The sequence below is a fragment of the Nomia melanderi genome, chromosome 8 (assembly GCF_051020985.1).
Source record: "Nomia melanderi isolate GNS246 chromosome 8, iyNomMela1, whole genome shotgun sequence".
In the NCBI taxonomy this organism is placed as follows: Eukaryota; Metazoa; Arthropoda; class Insecta; order Hymenoptera; family Halictidae; genus Nomia; species Nomia melanderi.
In genome coordinates, this window is record NC_135006.1 from 12,793,949 (window position 1) to 12,815,599 (window position 21,651).

The 21,651-nt window shown below is 38.2% G+C and overlaps 1 protein-coding gene and 1 long non-coding RNA gene across 5 annotated transcripts in view; one reads left to right on the top strand and one right to left on the bottom strand.

Moving 5' to 3' along the window:
- The window catches only part of LOC116427458 (uncharacterized), a 267,123-nt gene that overhangs the window by 212,669 nt on the left and 32,803 nt on the right, over positions 1-21,651 (top strand). The gene's annotated exons all lie outside the window — the stretch shown is intronic.
- Positions 1-21,651, bottom strand: part of Calx (sodium/calcium exchanger 3) — a 241,357-nt gene that overhangs the window by 174,044 nt on the left and 45,662 nt on the right. For 2 of the 3 annotated variants that reach the window (XM_031977811.2, XM_031977812.2), the window contains exon 3: positions 2,426-2,517. In XM_031977811.2, the coding sequence (XP_031833671.2) occupies positions 2,426-2,517 (92 nt within the window). Of the gene's footprint in view, positions 1-2,424; positions 2,518-21,651 lie in introns of all 3 variants that reach the window. The other variant, XM_076369801.1, reaches the window with a different exon arrangement.

Here is a 21,651-nt window from a genome sequence, read left to right on the forward strand (position 1 = left end):
GGCAACTCGATTCCCGTTCCTCTCTTCGCGATTACTCAGAGAGTTCTGTTTTCAGCGTCGGTGAATCGTAATTATGAGCGCGACGTAGGTTGTTATTATGTTTTCGCGGCGAGCGGTTAAAAGGGAAATGAAAATACCGTGCCGGTGGTTGTATTGTTATTTAATGTGGGGTTTATCAAAATAAATAATGTAACGGTGGGGTGAGGCTGACGAACGCAGCGATAACGGAAAATGGAATGATATTGTTGGCCGTAAAGTAGTTGAGAAATATTCATGTGAATAATGAAATGACGGGGAATATTGATGTTAACGATAAAACAGTAGAGAGATGTGGATATCAATAATGGAGTAACGGAGAAACTGTTAACGATAAATTAATGGAAAAATGATTGCTCGACGGTACTTCGCGTACCGGTTAATTTTCGGAAAACTGAATTGCGACTATCAATTTTCAGTGAGATCAATTCACATCATTGTACACAGAGAAACTCAGATGCATTGTTATGTATAAAATTTCGAATGATCAATTCGAATGAAATTGAATATTGCTTTAAACGCTCTGGTAATTAGCAAAGTTGCAGCTAAGTGTCCTTATTAACACTAGAACTACGTGCCAGTCAAAATGACTGGTTTCGTGTTTTTGTTTAGCAATTATTGATATCTTCGAAGCATTGAATATTCGAAATGATCTTGAAATTAATAGTTTCATTTGCATATTATAACGAATATGTGAAAAAACTTAACTGAAGTGTTAAAAGCATTAAATATTTGAAATGGTTTTGAAAATAAATAGCTTCATTTTAATATTATAACGAATATGTGAAGAAACTGAAAATAATCTATTGTTAAATATTCTTATAGAGATTACACGTCAACTATATTAAAGGCTGTATAGTTCTACTGTTAAAAGCATTAAATATTTGAAATGATTTTGAAAAAAAATAGTTTCACTTGAATATTATAACGAACATGTGAAAAAACTGAAAATACTCTATTGTTAAATATTCTTATAGAGATTACACGTCAACTATATTAAATGCTGTCTATTAAATATTCGAAATAATTTTGAAAATAAATAGTTTCATTTGAGTACTATAATGAATGCCCGAAGAAACTGAAAATAATCAATTGTTATAGTTTTTATAGGAATTGCATATTAATCGCATTAAATCCTCCGTAGTTCTAGTGTTACAAACGAGATTTCTCGTTGCCAGTATGCAACGTCGTTGATAATAAAATACAATACATAAATTCTAAATCCAGAAAAACTTTCCACTTTTCACGAAGTGTTTGAAAACTGAAGTTTTGATAAATATCCAGTATCCGGTGATCAAAGTTGCATTTCAGTTTTCCTATTTTCCCCTTAATACAGGCCTCCGTCTTCGACCTAGTAAACAAACTTCCCGAAACTCGAAATTGCTGTTCTCCCGCGAAAATTCGATTCGATTATCCGCGCAGAATCCGATCGTCTCAAAAACTCGTTGCTACCTGGTGAATTCGATCTCCCCTCCCTCTGCCCGATAGCGTCGGAGGTATCTTTTCTCTAGTAAAATCGATCTCGAACTGGATATCGTTCGAAACGAAGGATTTCCCTTCGTCCTCTCGCTTTGGCTTCTTTATCGCTGGCACGGCGAGATGGAAGCTACAAGGACTTTGTATCCGGAAATTTATTCTCGGGGAAAATCATTTTAGAATTCAAATTAATTCCTAGTTTACCTGCCTCTTTCTCTTCGTGCCAGAGAATCGAATGCAAAAGGTACGCTGGTTTCTTTTTCGTTTAACCCTTGACAATGTTGTATATTGTTTCGTACATTCAGTGATTAGCAATAATTATTAGATAAATAATTGATATAATAAAATATATATTGCGTTACACGTACTGAAGTTTATTAAAATTGTTGAAATAAAGTGACATGGAAGGAAGTTATTGAAAAGTCTCTTTGAAAGTATAATAATAATGTAACATTGCAATATAATAAAATTTGGAATATAATGATAATAGATCATGGTAATAATCTATTATTACTTTCTAAACATTGTGAAATTGTTAAAATAAAATAAAATCGAAGGAAGTTATTACAACAAAGTCTCTTTGAAAGTATAATAATAAAGACAATGTACATTGCAATATAATAAAATTTGGAATATTATAATAACAGATCATGTAGTAATCTATTATTACTTTCTAAACATTGTGGAATTGTTAAAATAAAATAAAATCGAAGGAAGTTATTAAAACAAAGTCTCTTCGAAAATATAATAATAAAGACAATGTAACGTTGCAATACAATAAAATTGAAACTATAATGATAATAACAGATTAGATATATTATAGTAATAATCTATTACTATACTTTCTAAACATTGTAAAATTGTTAAGGGTTATAAAATAAAGTTCATCAAAACTAGAAGACTCAGTGCTCACCTCCTTGCAGCTGCGGCTCGCCCAATTCGACATAAAACAGCGCGTCCTTCTCATACGAGTCCTCCTCAATGATCGACAGGTTGATCACCTTCCTGGAAAGAAAAGAGGAAAAAAGATTTCATTAGGAAAATCTTGTTCCATAGGTCACAGGTTACGGGAACATCGAGGGTAAAGTTTTATAAATGAATCGTCGGTAAATTCCGTGATCTGCAAACGGCATGTTCATTAAAGATAACAATAATGTTTCCGTTCAAACGTTTCATTAGCAGTAAACCTTGAAAACATTCATGGGTTAGCGAAGTTGGACATCGTCGTTGAAAAGTTAATTGTGACGTTCAAAGTGATTCACCGAGTCTACACGACCCAGATTTTCGCCTAAATTCATTTTAAACTTTTTATCCCAGCTACTACAGTTTCCTGTAGCTAGCTATATTTGTCAGCTGATTATACTGGATTTAACCCTTTGAACTCTGTAGGCTCCAATATTTGCACCAATTATGATATTAAATATTTTAATGAATCTTAACACGGTGGCTCACGTTAGACAGTGTTGGCTCATTAGACGGTGTGCAGCACGAAATATGTGGCTCGTCGAGTGGTTTGGTAATTAGAAAACATTGCCGTATAGTTGAGAATTAATTTACTTGTTGATCGTTTAAATATTTTTATCGATTTTGATAATTCAACCGCCAATGGGAAATTATAGCACCAGTGTGAACGTTTTAAAGAAACTACCCTAAAATTATTCGATTCTCCGCACGTCCAAATTTTGTGCTAAGAAGGAGAATAAAAGATGGAAGAAATAATTACAAATAATCACATATCAACCACATTAAACGCTCAGTATATAATTCTCCCGTTAACACTAAAACTACCGAGCAGTTAAATTGAGTTTTCGTAATTTCTCTATAGAAACTACAAGAGTGCATCTGTCGAGGCTTTAATTGATTTAGATTTCAGTTTGTGTGGAGCTGAATCGATTTCTTTGGTAATTTTTCAGAGAAACATTCGTCATCTTTTAAATAGTTGCAAAAAAAGAACGTCAGGAATGGATCACTTTGACACGCCTGGTAGTTTTATTGTTAACCCTTTGAACTCTGTAGGCTCCAATATCGCACCAGTTATAATATTAAATATTTTAATGAATCTTCAAGAAACTACTCTAAAATTATTCGATTTTCCGCACGTCCAAATTTTGTACTAAGAAGTAAAATAAAAGATCGAAGAAACGTTATAGCATTTTATAAGAATACTATAAGAATTAGTTGCAGTTGCTGATAGATTACAAAACAACCCGAAGGGCTAAGGTTCAATAAGGAGATCAAAATATTCTGTGGAAGTATGCTCGAAGAAGTTAGGAAAACTGATAAACCGCATCTTAATAATTCGAGAATTTCTCCCTTGTAAGATTGTTTCAAGAAACTTCGAGGAATTAATTTGTAGCTGCGGTTTCAATAAATTTATCTTGAATCTTTCAGATTTGTAATGTCGATGTTAACGAATTCCTTACTTGAAATCTTCTGCAGATTTAATCTTCGCGATTCGTCGAACATTGCCACATTAACTTCGTGGTCGAGGGCTCATTAACACTAGAACTACCAATCACTTAAACTGACTTTCACTGTTAAAATTTCAATTATTTTGCTATTACTGAATTAGTTAATTCGTTAATAATTCGTCAATTTTCCCTGGAAATATCTGCACCGTTTTAGTAATTGTAAAAGAAGGAATCAGGAATAAGTCGTATTGGCACATTTGGCAGTTCTAGGAAAACGATAGAAAAAATGGAGATTATAAATCATTCGTCCGCAACTTATTATTCCAAATATAAGCATTCCATCTAAAAATGTCGACGTTCGTCCAGAAACGGTGAACATTGAAGAAGATCGATAAACGAACACACGATCAAAGAAAAAAAAAAGAGGTTAGAAACGATGAAACGTCTCGCTGGATAGCCGGTGTGTTTATAAGCAGCTGCGGATGGGACGCTTGCAGCGCGCGTCGACGCGGCTGAAACGTTGTCGAGGCTAGATGGCTCGCCAAATTGATTCGGCAGCTCGTCCGGATCGATTTGAAATTCAAATTCGACCGTCTAATTTGCCGAAAGGCTGCGGGTCGTCCAACCTGTCCAGCCTTTTGCTCGCTTATGACATCGGCCCGCGGATATCCATGCAAATTCATATTTTCTTTCAAACCTAATTAACGGAAACAGCAATTACCATTTACTTGAATAAATGAATACCGAATTTATTGTAATCCTTATACTTCAGTAATATTCGCTCTGAATAATTATAACACATCGCACTTTACGCATTGTTTCTAAGAAAGCCATCTATATCTTCTCAGTAATCTAAAACAAGTTAGTTACTATTAAAATTATTGAAATAGTTCAATATTGATACATAAAGCTAATTATTTCTCAGAAAACCATCTACATCTTCTCAATAATCTAAAACAAGTTAGTTACTATTAAAATTATTGAAATACATCAATATTGATACATAAAGCTAATTATTTCTCAGAAAACCATCTAGATCTTAGTAATTCGAAAACAAGATAATCGTTAGTTACCATTGAAATTATTGAAACAGTTCAATATTGATATCCAAAGGTAATTATTTCTGAGAAAACCATCTACATCTTCTCAGTAATCTAAAACAAGTTAGTTACTATTAAAATTATTGAAATACTTCAATATTGATACCTAAAGCTAATTATTTCTCAGAAAACCATCTAGATCTTCTCAGTAATCTAAAACAAGTTAATTAGTACTTTTTGCTCGCTTATGACATCGGCCCGCGGATCTCCATGCAAATTCATATTTTCTTTCAAACCTAATTAACGGAAACAGCAATTACTATTTACTTGAATAAATGAATACCGAATTTATTGTAATCCTTATACCGAATCTCAGCCAGTAATATTCGCTCTGAATAATTATAACCTCGTTTTTCTAAAGACACTTAGCTATGGAACTTTGCTAATCATGCAGCATTAAAAGAAATATTACGCTTGATTAAAATTAATTATCTAGTTAAAATATATTACATAATAATATATTTCAACTTTTCTATACACAGCGACATAACTTGATCCCATTGAAAATTACTGTCTAATTAGCAAACCCACTCTCTGAAAATCTGCAAAATTCAGTTTTCTGAAAATTAGCCTGTAAGCAACCCGATAACGTCAGCGAAGTCATCGATGTGCTCAGCTAGTTCTGATGATTTACGAATCTGCTGTCGGGGATATGATTTCGAACAAGTTTTCCCTTAATACGCTGTGAACGGAAGTTAGTTCCCGCACTTTAGCTACCACTACACTGGACTCTATATACACGAGCGCGTCATTGTTATAGGAAATCGAAATGTCAGCCGCGGAAAACCGCGATTCCCTCTGGCTCGCGTCGCCGTTCGATTTTTCCGGCCGTTCGACGGCAAAGTACTCCTGAAATAGCTCTGACCTTAGACTTGAAGCCACGACGCGACGATTACCCGTCGACTCTCGGCATACACGACGAAGTATGCCGCGTCGATCGATAAAGTATCGAGTTATTCGCCTGGGAACTCGATCCAATTGTCAATAAGATCATTGAATCCAGTCGATGGCCTCGAATTATCCCTTTTCAGCAGCTACACTGAACTTTACTTGAAAATTCTTCGTTTGAAGAGAATATATTACATTCCAAACACATTAGCATCTAATTACTATCACGGTACATTGAATTAACGACAAGATAATTCGCTAGTAACTCCAATTATCCCAATTCTTCCTGCTGATTCACTCTCGACGCAACTTCTGTCTGAATTAATAATCTTTCCACGGGTAAACTGAGCTTCGCTTCAAAAAGTGTCCAGCAAATGAGCGAAGAATGTCCTACATTAAAAGTACATTAATATCTAATCAGCACCGTAGCACAGTTAATTACAAAATAATTCACCAGTAAGTCTAACTTTCCTAATTTTACCTGATCATCTACCTTCAGCGCAACTTCAGCCTCCGTCGATCCCCTTTTCACAGCTAAATTAAACTGTACCTTGAAATTGTTCGCTCGAATGGTATACGTTACATTCAAAACACATTAGTATCTAATTACTATCTCAGTGCATTGAATTAATTACAAAATGATTCATCAATGATTCCAATTATCACGATTCTTCCTGCTGATTCGCTCTCGACGGAACTTCTGTCCCAATTAATCCTTTTCCCACGGCTAAACCGAGCTTCGCCCCAAAAGTATCCGTCAAAAACGGATATCCCACGTCCGAAATACATCAACGCTCAATTACCATCTCGTCTCAACGATTTCATCGCGAGTCAACCGAGGAATATCCCCGATTCCCCTGATTTTTCCTGTCGATACGATCCGGACAAATCCTCCGCGCCGACTGTTCGCTGAAGAAGATTAAATCAAAGCTTTGGGCGTTCCATCAGTTAGGCGCTATTCAATTCTAAAATGAAGCTCTAATATTCGCGCGCCGATAGACAGCGGCGCAACAGAGACAGAGATGCTGGCTTCCGGTGAACAGTCGAATTGCTTTTAGGCAAGACTCGAAGATTATCGACAGCCGGCGCGGAGAAAGCGGGCTCGAACTTTGTAATTTCGTTGATGGGTTCCGTCGGCAACTGTGTCAGAGAGCGAGCGAGGGAGAGAGAGAGAGAGAGAGAGAGAGAAAGCTCTTCCACTTAATCCGTCCGAATAAATATTGGTATAATATTGTTATCGAGAGATTGAGGCTGCAAATTGCACGGAATCGGGTTCACCGGATTGACATCTCGCGACAGCTGATTGTAATTGGCGCATCCATTCGGTATGGATCGAGTAAACGAGACAAATTGGACGCGAAAAGTAAAAGAGAGGAAGGACAAGAATATCAAGTAAGAGAGGAATGTGTGTGGAATGTGGAGGAATGCAGGGTGCAACGGAAGAGTGATTTGCGACAGATGATAATTAAGAGGAGATTGTTAACACGTTCAGTGCCACGCGAATTTCTGTAGGAAAATAGTTTTAAGGACAATTTCAATTTAAAGGAACGATATTGAAATATATAGAAAGGAACAAAGACTTGAATATGAATTGATATTTTATTTAAAAAGTGAATATAGTTTATGAGCAAAATATAACTGACGTTTCCGTGGCGAGAGTGTTGATGCTTAGTGAAATTAGTTCGGTATGGAGTTGAAATGCTGCTTTGGAATTTTTTTAGAATTGACAGTGAATTTCTGGGATTTTATGGGTTTGAAATTAGAAGTCAGATGTTTGGGGTTTCTGGTTGTAAAATAAAAAATACAATCTCTAAGATTTTCTAATGATAACATCGAAAGATCTCCAAAATTGTATAGTTATGAAATTAAAACTAACTCCTAGAATCCTCCATCTCGAAAATCAGAAGGAAAAACACCAGAATTTTCTAGCTTTATCAAGAAACATATTCAAACACCTTCAAATATTCTCAAAATCAAAACTAACTCCTAGAATCCTCCATCTCGAAAATCAGAAGTAAAAGCATCAGATCTTTCTAGCTTTCTTAAGAAACATATTCAAACACCTTCAAATATTCTCAAAATCAAAACTAACTCCTAGAATCCTCCATCTCGAAAATCAGAAGTAAAAGCATCAGAATTTTCTAGCTTTCTCAAGAAACATATTCAAACACCTTCAAATATTCTCAAAATCAAAACTAACTCCTAGAATCCTCTAGCTCGAGAATCAGAAGTAAAAACATCAGAATGTTCTAGCTTTCTTAAGAAACATATTCAAACACCTCCAAATATTCTCAAAATCAAAACTAACTCCTAGAATCCTCCATCTCGAAAATCAGAAGTAAAAGCATCAGATCTTTCTAGCTTTCTTAAGAAACATATTCAAACACCCTCAAATATTCTCAAAATCAAAAAATTAATAACAAATTACAGTAACATCTACATCCTCTAAAGGAGGATTTTACAAACATATCCAAACTGTAGAACCGCAACACAACGATACACCGGTGCAAACGCGATATCCGAAGCTAAACAGTTACACGTCCAACAACAAATACATTGTCCAAGCTAATTTCCCTTCCCCATATGCAGCAGCCAGCAGTTCGTACTGCAATTCTCGTCGTTCGTCGTTATCCGTCGGTGTCGTTGTTATCCGATCATAATGCATTCAAATGTTATTCAACGTGCGCGCGTGCCCGCGCCCCGCGGGCTTGATGGGGACGCGCATTAACCCACTTTGTGGTGTTTACAGTGCCGCCGTTATCGGCCAAAATAAGGCCCTCTAAGTATCACCGATTATTAACAGGTTCCGGCGCCTCTCGATTGCAAAGGGTTAAACCTGAACTAATTTCGCCGTATCAAAGCTGTTAAGGCCACTTATAGCCTTACCGTTTCGCTCGAGCCCTTAAACCATCGTAGTTTCAGTTTTGTACGCACTTTTTTATCTTTTCTAAGACTTATTGTACATTTTGTAGTTTTTCGTAACAATAAGAGCCCTCGTCCCTTCGCAACTTGCAATCGTCCTTACGTATTACGAGAAGGGACCGTGGCAGCCATAAATCCCTGAACCCATAAGGCCCGCGATTCTTGCTGCAGATTCTCCTTGTCTATCGTTCACATCTGGCGTCCAGTCGCCAGCATTTTAACTCTCTAGCCCGTCTGTTAGCATGTGTTATTAAGGCCAAAGCGTTTCTTGCCTTTACCTGCCACGGTCGACGATTGCAAACGGGACGAATTAGTTATTAACATTAGCAACTTGGAAGACCCAAGAAGGGAGGGGACTGTGTCTCCCTTCCGCAACCATCTAGATCTAAAAGGGCCAACCAGAACGTCTTCACCCCCGCGAAGACGACATTGATAGTTGTTGATACACAGAGTTTGATACACTGTTGATACACACAGTTGGATACACATAGTCAGAAACACAAGTTGGAAGCACATAGTTGGACAAGTATCAACTCACATAGTACATAGCACAGAGTACGGAGTAGGAAGTAAGGATTACAAAGTATCAATTAGCAATTTCGATCAAGCGCATAGCACTAGAGTCAAAGTCCACTTCACCTCCTACTCATTTCTAAGTTTTGTTCCCGATCTTATCGGGTGGTCCTTCGAGACATACAAGTTTATTAGTCGGCACACCACGTGCAAACGCCTACAAAGCTCGACCGCCATTACGGTAACCACGAGTACCTAACGAAAGCAAATGGCGTCTGTGGGTCGCCTCTCTACGACTAACGTTGATATAAATAATTTATTTATTTAGTATACGAGCTTCAACCCTTTGGTACACAAAGAGAACAAACTACAAAGAGACAGATTATATAGAAAAGTCATAGGAGGCCAGAAATCGCATGGTATTTCTAAAAGTAATAAAGGAGGAGGAAGAATTGAGATAAGAATAAAATCTAACGACGCTGATAAAAATTCCATTTGGACAATTGAACTGACCGTAACGAATTCTCTGACCGTTCTCAAATCATTCGTCGCCTCGAAAAAACGGCGAAACGGTCTCGATGATCCGCAGAGTCGTAATCGTTCCGAACGCGATTCGACGAGTGTACGCGTCTGAATAATCCCCGAGCCGTCGAACAACGTTCGGTTAGGACCCATCCATTTGCGGGCCATCTGTAATCAAAAGATGATTGAATTTCGAACGTTCCAATCAATCGCTGTTCCCAAACGATTCGATTCGAGGGGGCCACTCCCGCGCCCGGCCTTTTCTCGCCGGGCTCATTCGAAAACCGCGGACTACGAGTTTCGATTCCATTCAGCCAGTTGCGCGACTTTTCAAGCTGTTGCGGGAGGCTGCACGCTTCGGGCCATCGTTTCGTTTGAATGGGGCAGATTGCGGTTTGGACACTGCGGATCGTGCAGCAAATTCTGACAATTGGTCGGACGGTGTCTGGGCAGAAGTTGAATAGCGCGGGAGAGGAACGATTGAATTTATTCTCGAACGAATGAAGATTAACCCTTTGCGGACGAAGATTCTTTGGAATGTACGAAACGGCTGAAGCCAAATTATATATTAATCGCTTAACCCTTTTCACTCGAAAGATTCTCACTAGAAATACGCAACTGAATTGTTACTATTATTATTTGTTGTTGTTGGACGTATAACTGTTCAGCTTCGAATATCGTGTTTATACGATCACGTGTTCCAGGTTTACTTCAACGATTTGTTGACACTATTCTGAACCATACTCAACTATTGTTCAGCGCGCACAATGAATTTTTAAGCTTTAAATTTTAAAGTTAATTATATGCACGCTTCGAGCGGCGAGTTAATGGCACTCGAATATTCGGGGTTGGTGCAAATCAGTCCTCGCTTAATTTTAAAAATAAAATTTAATATTAAACTTAACATCTTGGTACAGTACCGTTGCACGAATTTACAAGAACTGGTGAGCGTCGAAAACATATTCCCGGCGGGATTTCAGTGGTCTGTTATCTCAGGCATCGGTTAAGGTAAACAGTGATAAGGGACGGCCTGTAATCCCGTGATCTACCCGAAGTTTTCAGTTAGGCAAGGCCAGATCGAAGGCGCAAACGAACAAATGAAAAATCCCGAAATTGCCAAGGTGTCTTTACTTCGGATAATTTCTGTCTGACGGTCTCCTCGAACAATGTTGCTTCCCAACATAGCTTGCGGAAGCATCCGAAACATGTCGCAACGTAACGACTATTCTACTTGATACTACAATAACAAGCAAAAGAGGTCTAACCGTAGGAGCCAATCGAGGCAGACCTTGAGAACCATTCGTAAGAGCGAATCGTCGCTAAGAAAAAAAACGAGAAGAATTCCACGTTCCGCCGGTAGACACTACCGAAAACCATGAAACCGGGAATCGGTCTCGCAGGAATAACTGGCGGCAGTCTCGCTGCCGATTTACGAGCGCGGAAGACGGATCCCGGAGCCTCGATCGGATTCCGCGGACGATTCAATTTTCGTGTCTCATCCGCCGCCTCCTGTTTGGTCAAGGCTGCGCCTCGGCAAGAGGAATGGACAGTTAAATCGATTCGGCGCGGCCTTGTTCCATTACGACGGACGATTTTCGTATTAGCGGGCACGGTTCGGAACCGGCGAGAAAAATGAGACCGGGAGTTTTCGATATTGAACGTTTAGCAGCGATATTTTTAGGAATTTTCGGCGGCCATTGGGAGCTTGAGGAAGCGTCGTTTGATATTGGAGCTCCTCGTGATTCAGGGTATTGGATGTAGAAGTGAAGTAATGGTAGAAAACGGGAATTTAAGGGAATATAGTGATAGATCCACCGGTTCGATTGGATGAAGGTATTGCGTTGGAAGGGTTAACCCAAGGAAAATTGTAAACTTTGGTATTTACCATTGACCTTTGAATGAAGGTGGAATTAATGCGAGCAATGTCTTGAATGAGAAATGAAACGAGAACGCGCGAGGAGCGACGAGCGGGAATGAAATTAGTGTGAAAGGATTTTTGAACGAACGCGAGAAGGGGAACGTGTGGTTTACCGAACACGTGATTAATACTGCCAGCGCGTTAAGTCTTTGTTAACCCTTTGCATTCGAGATGACTCTCAGTCACCATTTGACTCGACACAGTGAATCTATGAAATATGATATTTAATGTTGAACTTTGTGTAACGTCTCGATACGTGAAATATTGGAATAAAACAGCTTTGTTCCTTGATATACTTGTGTTTTCCCTTCGAGTTAATTTTAAAGAATATCGTCTTCGCCTCAAAGAATGTTAAATATTTCTAGTGAGAAATTTTCGAGCGCAAACGGTTAATAGTAGGTAATGATTAACTTGTTTTAGATTACTGAGAAGATGTAGATGGTTTTCTTAGAAATAATTACCGAGTGCAAGGGGTTAATTTTTATACAAAATACTTCAATATTAATGTCTAAACTTAACACTAGATTTACGGGCGTTTATTGTACAGTTTATTCTATTGTTCCTAGAATAGTTGACATTCGCCTATTGAAATTTTGAAAATTATAAATTTAGAAATAAACAATTAGGATATATATTCGTGTAATCGGATGAACCAAGACCGACCGAAACATTTACCAAAGGATGTTTACAAAATTCAATGTGCGTCAAATTGACGCGCTCCGTAAACCTAGTGTTAATAATATCTCAGACAAAGGTTTCCATCTTCTCAATAATTATAAAAGAAGACACTCTAGAGCTGTGAAAGAATTAGCAACGCTACGCATACAAGTTATACGTGCTATTAATTTATGCATGGCCCATAACAACCTTTCTCCTCTCAAAGAGGCTCGGCGAAGCTAAAACGTTGGACACCCCTGGTTCAGAACTTTAAACCAACCGTCTTGGACGGGCAGGCGTTCGCAAACGGATCGTTAACCCGTCCGAGGGGCGGTTTCCGCGAGAACGTGCCTCCCCTTTCCGTCGGAACGAGAAACGCGAGCAGCGAAGAACGCTTCTAGAAACTCCCAAGAAGCCCAATTTACATACCGGAACCCGGTGTTTCTCGGAGAAGCAACATTTCCGGCCACTCCGCCGAAAAAAACCGAATCCCCTTCGACCCTTAATTACACGGGGTTCCGCGATACTGCTCGCGCGCGCGAGTTCGCATTCTCGCATATCGCGCGGCATTGTTCGCAGAACACGCCGCTTCTGTTCGTTTCCGCATTACAAGCTCGATTTCCGGCCACTAGTTGGACGCAACAAGATGGCAGTTCACGGAAGCGACGATGGCATCTCGGTTATCGGTGATTTTGGGTAACCCGATCGCTGTGCTGAGGATTATTTGGTGTTTTCTGGGAAAAGTTTGTATTTTATTTTGGTACTTTGATATTTAGATATTTCGATATTTTGATATTTCGATATTTTGATATTTTGATATTTTGATATTTTGATATTTTGATATTTTGATATTTTGATATTTTGGTGTTTCGATATTTCGATATTTCGATATTTCGATATTTCGATATTTCGATATTTCGATATTTCGATATTTCGATATTTCGATATTTCGATATTTCGATATTTCGATATTTCGATATTTCGATATTTCGATATTTCGATATTTTGGTGTTTCGATATTTCGATACTTCGATACTTCGATATTTCGATATTTCGATATTTCGATATTTTGGTGTTTCGATACTTCGATATTTCGATACTTCGATACTTCGATACTTCGATACTCCGATACTTCGAATAATGGAGTATGTGTATGTGTATTATCTGTTGACAAGATGTTTCGATAATAAGGTTAGAGGAATTTTGAGAATTGACAAGAACGGATGGTTGTTCAGTTTGTTAAGATTATTAGCTTCGACGAAAATACTTATCTCCAATGTCTAAATTTCAATATTTTATTGTACTTAGTTTACTTTAGTCGATTTCCGAAGATAATCTAGAAGTTAGTATAGTTTGAACGACGAAATAATTGACTTTATGATACTAAATGGATCAAAACTCCGAGTTCCTTCCTTCTATTATAATTACTCCGAGGTTATTAAATTATTATTATTATATTTTGTTTACTAATGTACAAATATTAAGTACAGGTAACTTCAGGTTTGAGTAAGTACACTTTTTTAATCTTTTCCATTTAAAACGTCGCGTTTCCCTTGACGATGATCGACGGAACGTTGCTCGAGAAGCTTGGAAGTCATTCGAGAGATCGAAGAATGCGAGTAGAGGGATGAAAAAGCGTGTCGATCCTCGCGAGTAGCTCGGCAAGTTCTTTTTCCCGGGGAATCGACTTACATTCTCGCAGCTACGTGTCCGAAAAGCGAAAGAGAAGCTGGCTTGATTTTTTCCCTGTTCCTTCGGCCGATTTCGATAGGATCGATTCGTCCGAGCGGACCAGCCAGTCCAATCTAGCCGGAACTCGATTTCCGAGCCGCGAGAATCGAGCGGAATGAGCGCGAACAAATAGAATTCACGAGAAGACTGGCAGAGTGGCAAGTTTCTCGTGGGATTACTTCTTTTTTCGATCGCGCTGATCAGTTTCGAGCGGATCGATCAGTTGATTGAGCTGTTCGCTGCCGGTGCAGTGCGCTATGGGGCGCCCGTGAATTTTCTTTGGTCTCCCGTGGCTGATTGTTGAAGCAGATCCTTTGAGCTTGAATTTGAGACCAGGAATAGTAAAAAATTTTAATCAGGAATCACCGAAACTCATCGGATATGGTCTGGGTAGGAGCCTATTGCTTTAGACACTTAGCACTCTTAACGATTGTTCATCATTATCGATAGACAAATTTAATTATTTTGTGATTTCGATGAGTAATTCTGAAAGTAGGTTCCTCAGGCTTCAATTTGACACCAAGATCGTCGAAAAATATTCACCAGAAGTAAGCGATAGTCATCAAAAACCATCTAGGTCTTAGCCTTCTCCTTTGAGCACGTAGCAACTCTAACGATCGGTCACGATTTTAAGTATATCATCATAATTTCTTTTGACTTTCAATGATGTATTCTCATAGTATACCCCTTAAGCTCCAATTTAAAACCAGAAATCTCAAGAAAAGTTCACAACAACCCATTAAAATTCACATCAGTCCCGTCTAGACCTAAATTTCCTGCACCAAGCACTTAGCAATCCTAACGATCAATCACAATTTTAAGTACATCATCGTAATTTCTTTTGACTTCCAATGATGTATTCTCAAAGTACGCTCCCCGGACTTGAATTTACCACCAAAATCATAAAAAAAATTCACGGAAACCCATTGAAAATCACATCAATCCCATTTAGACCTAAATTTCCTGCACCAAGCACTTAGCAATCCTAACGATCAGTCACAATTTTAAGTGCATCATCATAATTTCTTTCGACTTGCAATGATGTATTCTCAAAGTACGTTCCCCGGACTTGAATTTACCACCAAAATCATAAAAAAAATTCACGGAAACCCATTAAAAATCACATCAATCCCATCTAGACCTAAATTTCCTGCACCAAGCACTTAGCAATCCTAACGATCAGTCACAATTTTAAGTGCATCATCATAATTTCTTTCGACTTGCAATGATGTATTCTCAAAGTACGTTCCCCGGACTTGAATTTACCACCAAAATCATAAAAAAAATTCACGGAACCCCATTAAAAATCACATCAATCCCATCCACTCCATCTGCACATTCACCGCTCCCAGCCATCAGCGATGATTCCGAGTGTTATCCTCTTTAATTAATCTCTGAAACCTCGGCCCGTGTGACCGCGCAGCCTCGTAAATATTCCTGGAGAACAGGGCACGCCGCGCCACGCCCCGAATGACCGAAATACCTCGAAACGAATCCTTGTCCCGTGGCTGCGCGGCTTGGCTCGCGAGGATACATTCCTCTAACCGGGATCTAGGACGTGTCCCTTGCCCCCTTTAGCCCCATAAACACGGGTCCAAGAAGTCGAATCGTCCCGTGAGCGTCCGTCGAAAAATTTCAATTGATCCCGTCCCAGCTGAGCGTCGGTTTGATCGCGTATGGGAGCCTTGGGAATACTTAAACCGTCGGGCGAGTGATTTCTCGATATCGGAAACGAACAGGAGCGAAAGAATGGCACTGTCAGAATGGAAATTTTTATGGTGGGAACCGTGGGATTGAACATTCTTTCAGTGGGCATGTTTTATGGAATTCTATAGAAATCTGTGTGCCGAGGAAAGCTATCGAAGTGTTTGTAGTAAGTGTATTCCATAGAATTTTATAGGAATTTATGTAGTAGTTCTTGAATACTTTGTATTACGTTTAGACAGAGTGTAAACAATTGTTTAGTGTTAGTGTGTAAATTAATGGGATGATTTATTAGGATTAGATTCCATTGAATTGTATGTAGAGTGAATTTAATAGAATTTAAAATATTTTAGTGAAAATAGGTCTTTTGTGGTTTGATAGTTTACCTCGTAAGGGTACGGGGATTTGAAAGAATTTGGCTCGGGGTAAATATAGCTATCGATTTAGGTTAAAAGGGAATTTCAGCGATCGACCCTTTTATTGCCGAGCTTTCTCCGTCCATCCTGACCATCGATCACAAGGGATTTTCGGGCGAGAAATATCGGAAAATTGTTTAAGGATCGTAGATTCGATTTCGCGGGGAACAAGTTTCGTCCGGGCTAAGTAGATCAGGAAGTTAGGGTCGGACATCCATTTGAGGGACCCAGAACGCTTACTCTTGTAACCTGCGCACGTTGGTCCGCAGGAAATTCACCTTGACGGCTGTCATCTTACGCCGCAGCTAAGTAACCGATAAATTAGACTGCGGTCGTCTATGCAGATATTAATTTTCGCGCGGCGACTCAACGAAAGATGGTTTCTCTTGTCTAATATGGTTTCTTCCGAATCTGAAGATTTTTCAGTTTTAAACTTTCGAAATGTTGATGTTACGAAGTTTGAATGTTTCAAATCATCGAATGATTGAATTAGGAAATCCTCAAATGTTTAAGTTAATTATGAAATTTCCAAATGATTAAGTTAGGAAACTATTAAATGTTCAAATGCTTTAATTAGGAAATTATAAAATCTTCAAATAATTTACTTAAGAAATTATCAAATCCTTAAATGAATAGGTTAGGAAATTATCAAATCTTTAAATGACTAAATTAGGGAATTATCACACTTTCAAATGATTAGATTAGAAAATTATGAAATCTTCAAATGATTTAATTAAGAAATTATCAAATTTCCAAATGATTTAATTAAGAAATTATCAAATTTCCAAATGACTAAATTAGGAAATTATCAAATTTCCAAATGACTAAATTAGAAAATTATCAAATCTTCAAATAATTTAATTTGGAAATCATCAAATCTTTAAATGAATAGATTAGGAAATCATCAAATCCTTAAATAACTAAATTAGGGAATTATCACGTTTTCAAACGATTAGATTAGAAAATTATGAAATCTTAAAATGGTTTAATTAAGAAATTTTAAAATGTCCAAATGACTAAATCAGGAAATTATTAAATCTTCAAATAATATAATTAGGAAATTATCAAATCTTTAAACGACTAAATTAGGAAAGTATCAAATTTCCAAATTTGAAACTTTCAAACGTCCAAACTTTCAAATTCTTCAATTCTCAAAGTTTCTAAATGTGAAACCTCAAAGTTCAAAGTTCCAACGAGAACAATAATCCCCGAACTTAGAATCTTTCATCTCCTATTGAATCAACTTGATTGAAAATGACATTAGTCCGACACATTCGACAATACGTTCCCTGCAACTAAAATAGGTGATCTATTAAGCACCCGTAGATCTTGGGCCGCTGAGGCACCCACCTGGAACCATCCACAGAACGCACAGACTCGTGATTCATGAAGATAAATGACCTCGCATTGTCTCCCGGTTTTAATCAGCGTGACGACACGCATACGATCTTCCAGTTGTCGCATCGCTTACATAAATTTCCTTGAAAATTATACTACCCTCTCCATCAGCGTTTCTCAAATGTCCTGTTGAAGAACAAACTGTAATAAAAAACCATAAAAAATCGAGCAACAAAAAATACTTTATATTCTCAAAATATATTTAGAATAAATTAAAAATATTTCATATTTCTGCCCATAATTAACGTCATTTCCTTCATCCTCTCATCTATTATAAAAAATTAACCTTTTGTGAACGAATATCATCGACATCAAACTTTGATATTTAAAGTAAAATATCCCAAGTAAATTTTTAATTTAGAATAAAAGAATTAACCTTTAAAAAATTAACCTTTTGAGAACGAATATCATCACATCGACATAAAACTTTGATATTTAAAGTAAAATATCCGAAGCAAATAATTGTATCGTTTAAATACCAAAAGATCGAACTATAGTTTCTCGATATCTAGTATTTAAAAATTCATAATGATTCAAAATGATTATTAACAGTCTATAAATCCATTAATCGACAGTTTAGATACTTCCTCTGAAGTTTCAGAATGAAAGAGGTGATAAATTCTATAAATTTAAATACAGAAATTTTGTAAAAAATAGCGCTTGTCTGCAAACGGTTAATAATATTCGAAGCGCTATGTGGGTCGAGCGGGGCGCGACGCATCACGGGAAACGGTGGTCGTTACGAACCGTAAAAATATGCTTCGCCGCCGGCTGAATATGAATTCCGAGATTTTCTCGCGAATCGTCGCGCCATTGAACACGCTCGCGCACACACCAGTCCGATTCGATTGTTTGTAACGCACAATGGAAAAACGCTTTTCCTAGGTTTCCCGTGAAAGTAGTGATATAGTGGGTTGGATGTTAAACGCCGCTGTTTCACGTGAATTCCCGAGCGTTTTTGCGCTACTGGTGGGCGTAACTTCTGGAAATTTTTGACAGTAATGTCCGTTCCGTGGAACTGGAATGTTTATTATTGAATATTTTACAATTTCCTTCTTTTCTTAAAATTTATTTAAACTCATTCCAGGCAACTCATTTCGGATTTTCTAATTTGTTTGAACTTGGCTCGAGCAGTCTTCTTTATGTTTTAGCCATTGTGAGATAGGTGTTCAAAATTTTCCAAATTCGAAATCTTTAAATTGTCGATCTTTGAAGCTAGATTTTCAAATTCTGAATTTTTCAGATTTTTGAGTTCTTAAGTTTTCATTACTTCGAACTCACAAGTTCTGAAATCTTGAGTTATTTATCTTTGAAGATCTAAGTCTCCAAATTCTCATATTTTCGAATTCGAAAATTTCCATTATTTCAAATGTACAAGTCCTCGTGTCCCCAAGTTCTCAAGTTCTCAAGTTCTCAAGTTCTCAAATTCTCAAATTCTCAAATTCTCAAGTTCTCAAATCTTCAAATTATTTAACTTCAAAGATCTGACCCCCCAAAGTCCTCGTGTCCCAAGTTATCAAAATTTTAAGTTCTCAAGTTTTCAAATTCGCAAGTTCTCAAATCTTCAAATTATTTAACTTCAAAGATCTGACCCCCCAAAGTCCTCGTGTCCCCAAATTATCAAAATTTTAAGTTCTCAAGTTTTCAAATTCGCAAGTTCTCAAGTTCTCAAATTTTCAAATTATTTAACTTCAAAGATCTAACCCCAGAAATTCTTATACTCTCAAATCCTCAAACTTCCATCATTCCAAATCCACAAATACTCTCAAATTCCCAAATTCAAACTCAACTCTTCAAACCTTCTGACTTGAACACCTCAAACCTTCAAACCCCTAACCTCTCAAGTTCTCGAATTCCCATCATTTCAAATCCACAAGCTCTCAATCCCTCGAATTCCCAAATTCCCAAATTCCCAAATTCCAAACCTTCAAACTTCTTCGAACCTTCTCGATCACCTTGTCTACCACTACAACAATCACCCGCAGTTTCCAAACCCTCAACTTCCAAACCTTCAAACCTTCACACTTCTTCGAACCTCCCCGATCACCTTGTCTTTCGCTGCAACAACCGCAGTTTCCAAACCTCTTTCAAACTCATCCGAAACAATCCAATTTAACTTCTCCCCCAGGGACTAATTTCAATCGATTCTACTGCAGTCCTCTAGTCCTCGCTCCCCTTTTTTCGCTCTGCTAGCAGCCGGAGAGGAGGACCAAGGACGAAATCTGCTCGCGCACCGTTCGCTCCGGTGCGTTCTATCCACGCAACCGCCTATTTTTTTTTCAGAGTACACTTCGCTTAAACAGCGGCATATTCCCAGTGTTTTCACGGTCGAGAGTCACTTCGGTGCCGGCGTAAATTCCGGGGCCTCGGGTGTCCGCGACACGAGGGCGCGCTGCTTTTTTTCGCCGCCGAGACTGCGTCAGCTCTCCGAGAGGAGAGGAAGAGAAGCTTCGGTTTAACCCCTTGTCCTACAACAACTAGTGAAACTGAAGATTTTCAACATATACATTCGAACCTTCTAACTTGAACACCTCAAACCTCCAAACCCCTAACCTCTCAAGTTCTCGAGCTCCCATCATGTCAAATCCACAAGCTCTCAATCCCTCGGATTCCCAAATTCCCAAATTCCCAAATTCCAAACCTTCAAACCTTCAAACATCTTCGAACATTCCCGACCACCGTGCCTTCTGCCACTGCAACAATCACCCAGAGTTTCCAAACCTTCAAACCTTGAAACCTCAAACCTCCAAACCCCTAACCTCTCAAGTTCTCAAATTCCCGTCATTTCAAATCCACAAGCTCTCAATCCCCCGAATTCCCAAATTCCCAAATTCCAAATCTTCAAACTTTCAAACCTTCGAACCTTCAAATCGAATCAAAAGAATTTACGAAATCAAGTCACGCACGGTGTTGAAACGCTATCTAAGCAAATATGATCGCGTAACGTTCAGTATTTCTAGCGAGAAACTAGCGGTGGGAAGGGTTACCAGAAAATCCTCGCTGTTCCCCAACAAGCCGTCCATTTAGATCGAACATGCGATCCGAGCCACTCCGGAATGCAGTCCGCTGAATAAATTATCGACGAAACGTCTGTCCGAGGATCGCAAGCGCGAGACGACGAAGGAATAATTACGAATAAACGGGCCCGCCAATTAACAGTCGTTCCCCGAAATGCTCGCGGACGATTAAACGCTTCTGTTACAGCTGAGTGTCTGTCATTGTTAATCGCGCGACTGCTCGGCTGCGCTCCGTCAGTCGATAATAGGTCGAAAGTTCGCGGGATAACGCGACGCTGGATAATTCGTGGTTCGACCGCGACTGCCCGCCATTGTTACGCACTCCGCTGAGCTTCTTGACGGAGCAATCGTTCTCTTATCTTATTGTTCAACTTCGTCTCGTTGATCGTTCAGTTTGACACGTTCTCTGCTAGTGTCACATGTTTCCTACGGTCGCGATCCTATATTTGTGGGAATGGATGTATTTGAATGCGAGAATAGATGTATTGATGATGAATGTGTGTGCAATGAACGAATGACGCGACTGTATGGGCGCGTTTTGAATGAATGTTCAAAGCATTGGAATATTCTAGACTAAATTGATTTTCTCTATATTGATTTTTATGCTAATTATGTTCGTTTTTTATGATTCTAGAATGTTCGAAATATACGTGAAATTAATGAATGGTAATGAAAGAATGTTTTAAAGTATGTGCGACTGAGACAAGAGCATCTGAGGGTATAAATAGTGTGTGCGTTGTTTGATTTGTTGATTGTTTTGTTTCTTTTTCTCCTACATATTTTATATAAAGAAAATGAAATTGATCCTATAGGTGTAATTAGTTAGTTAAGTTACAAGCTACGAAATTACATTTAGGGATTCAATGATTCGTTTTAGCTTCATTTGCTTCAACAGTTTGTTCAGATTTATTGAATTGGGTAAAATATTATAATTGAGAGGAT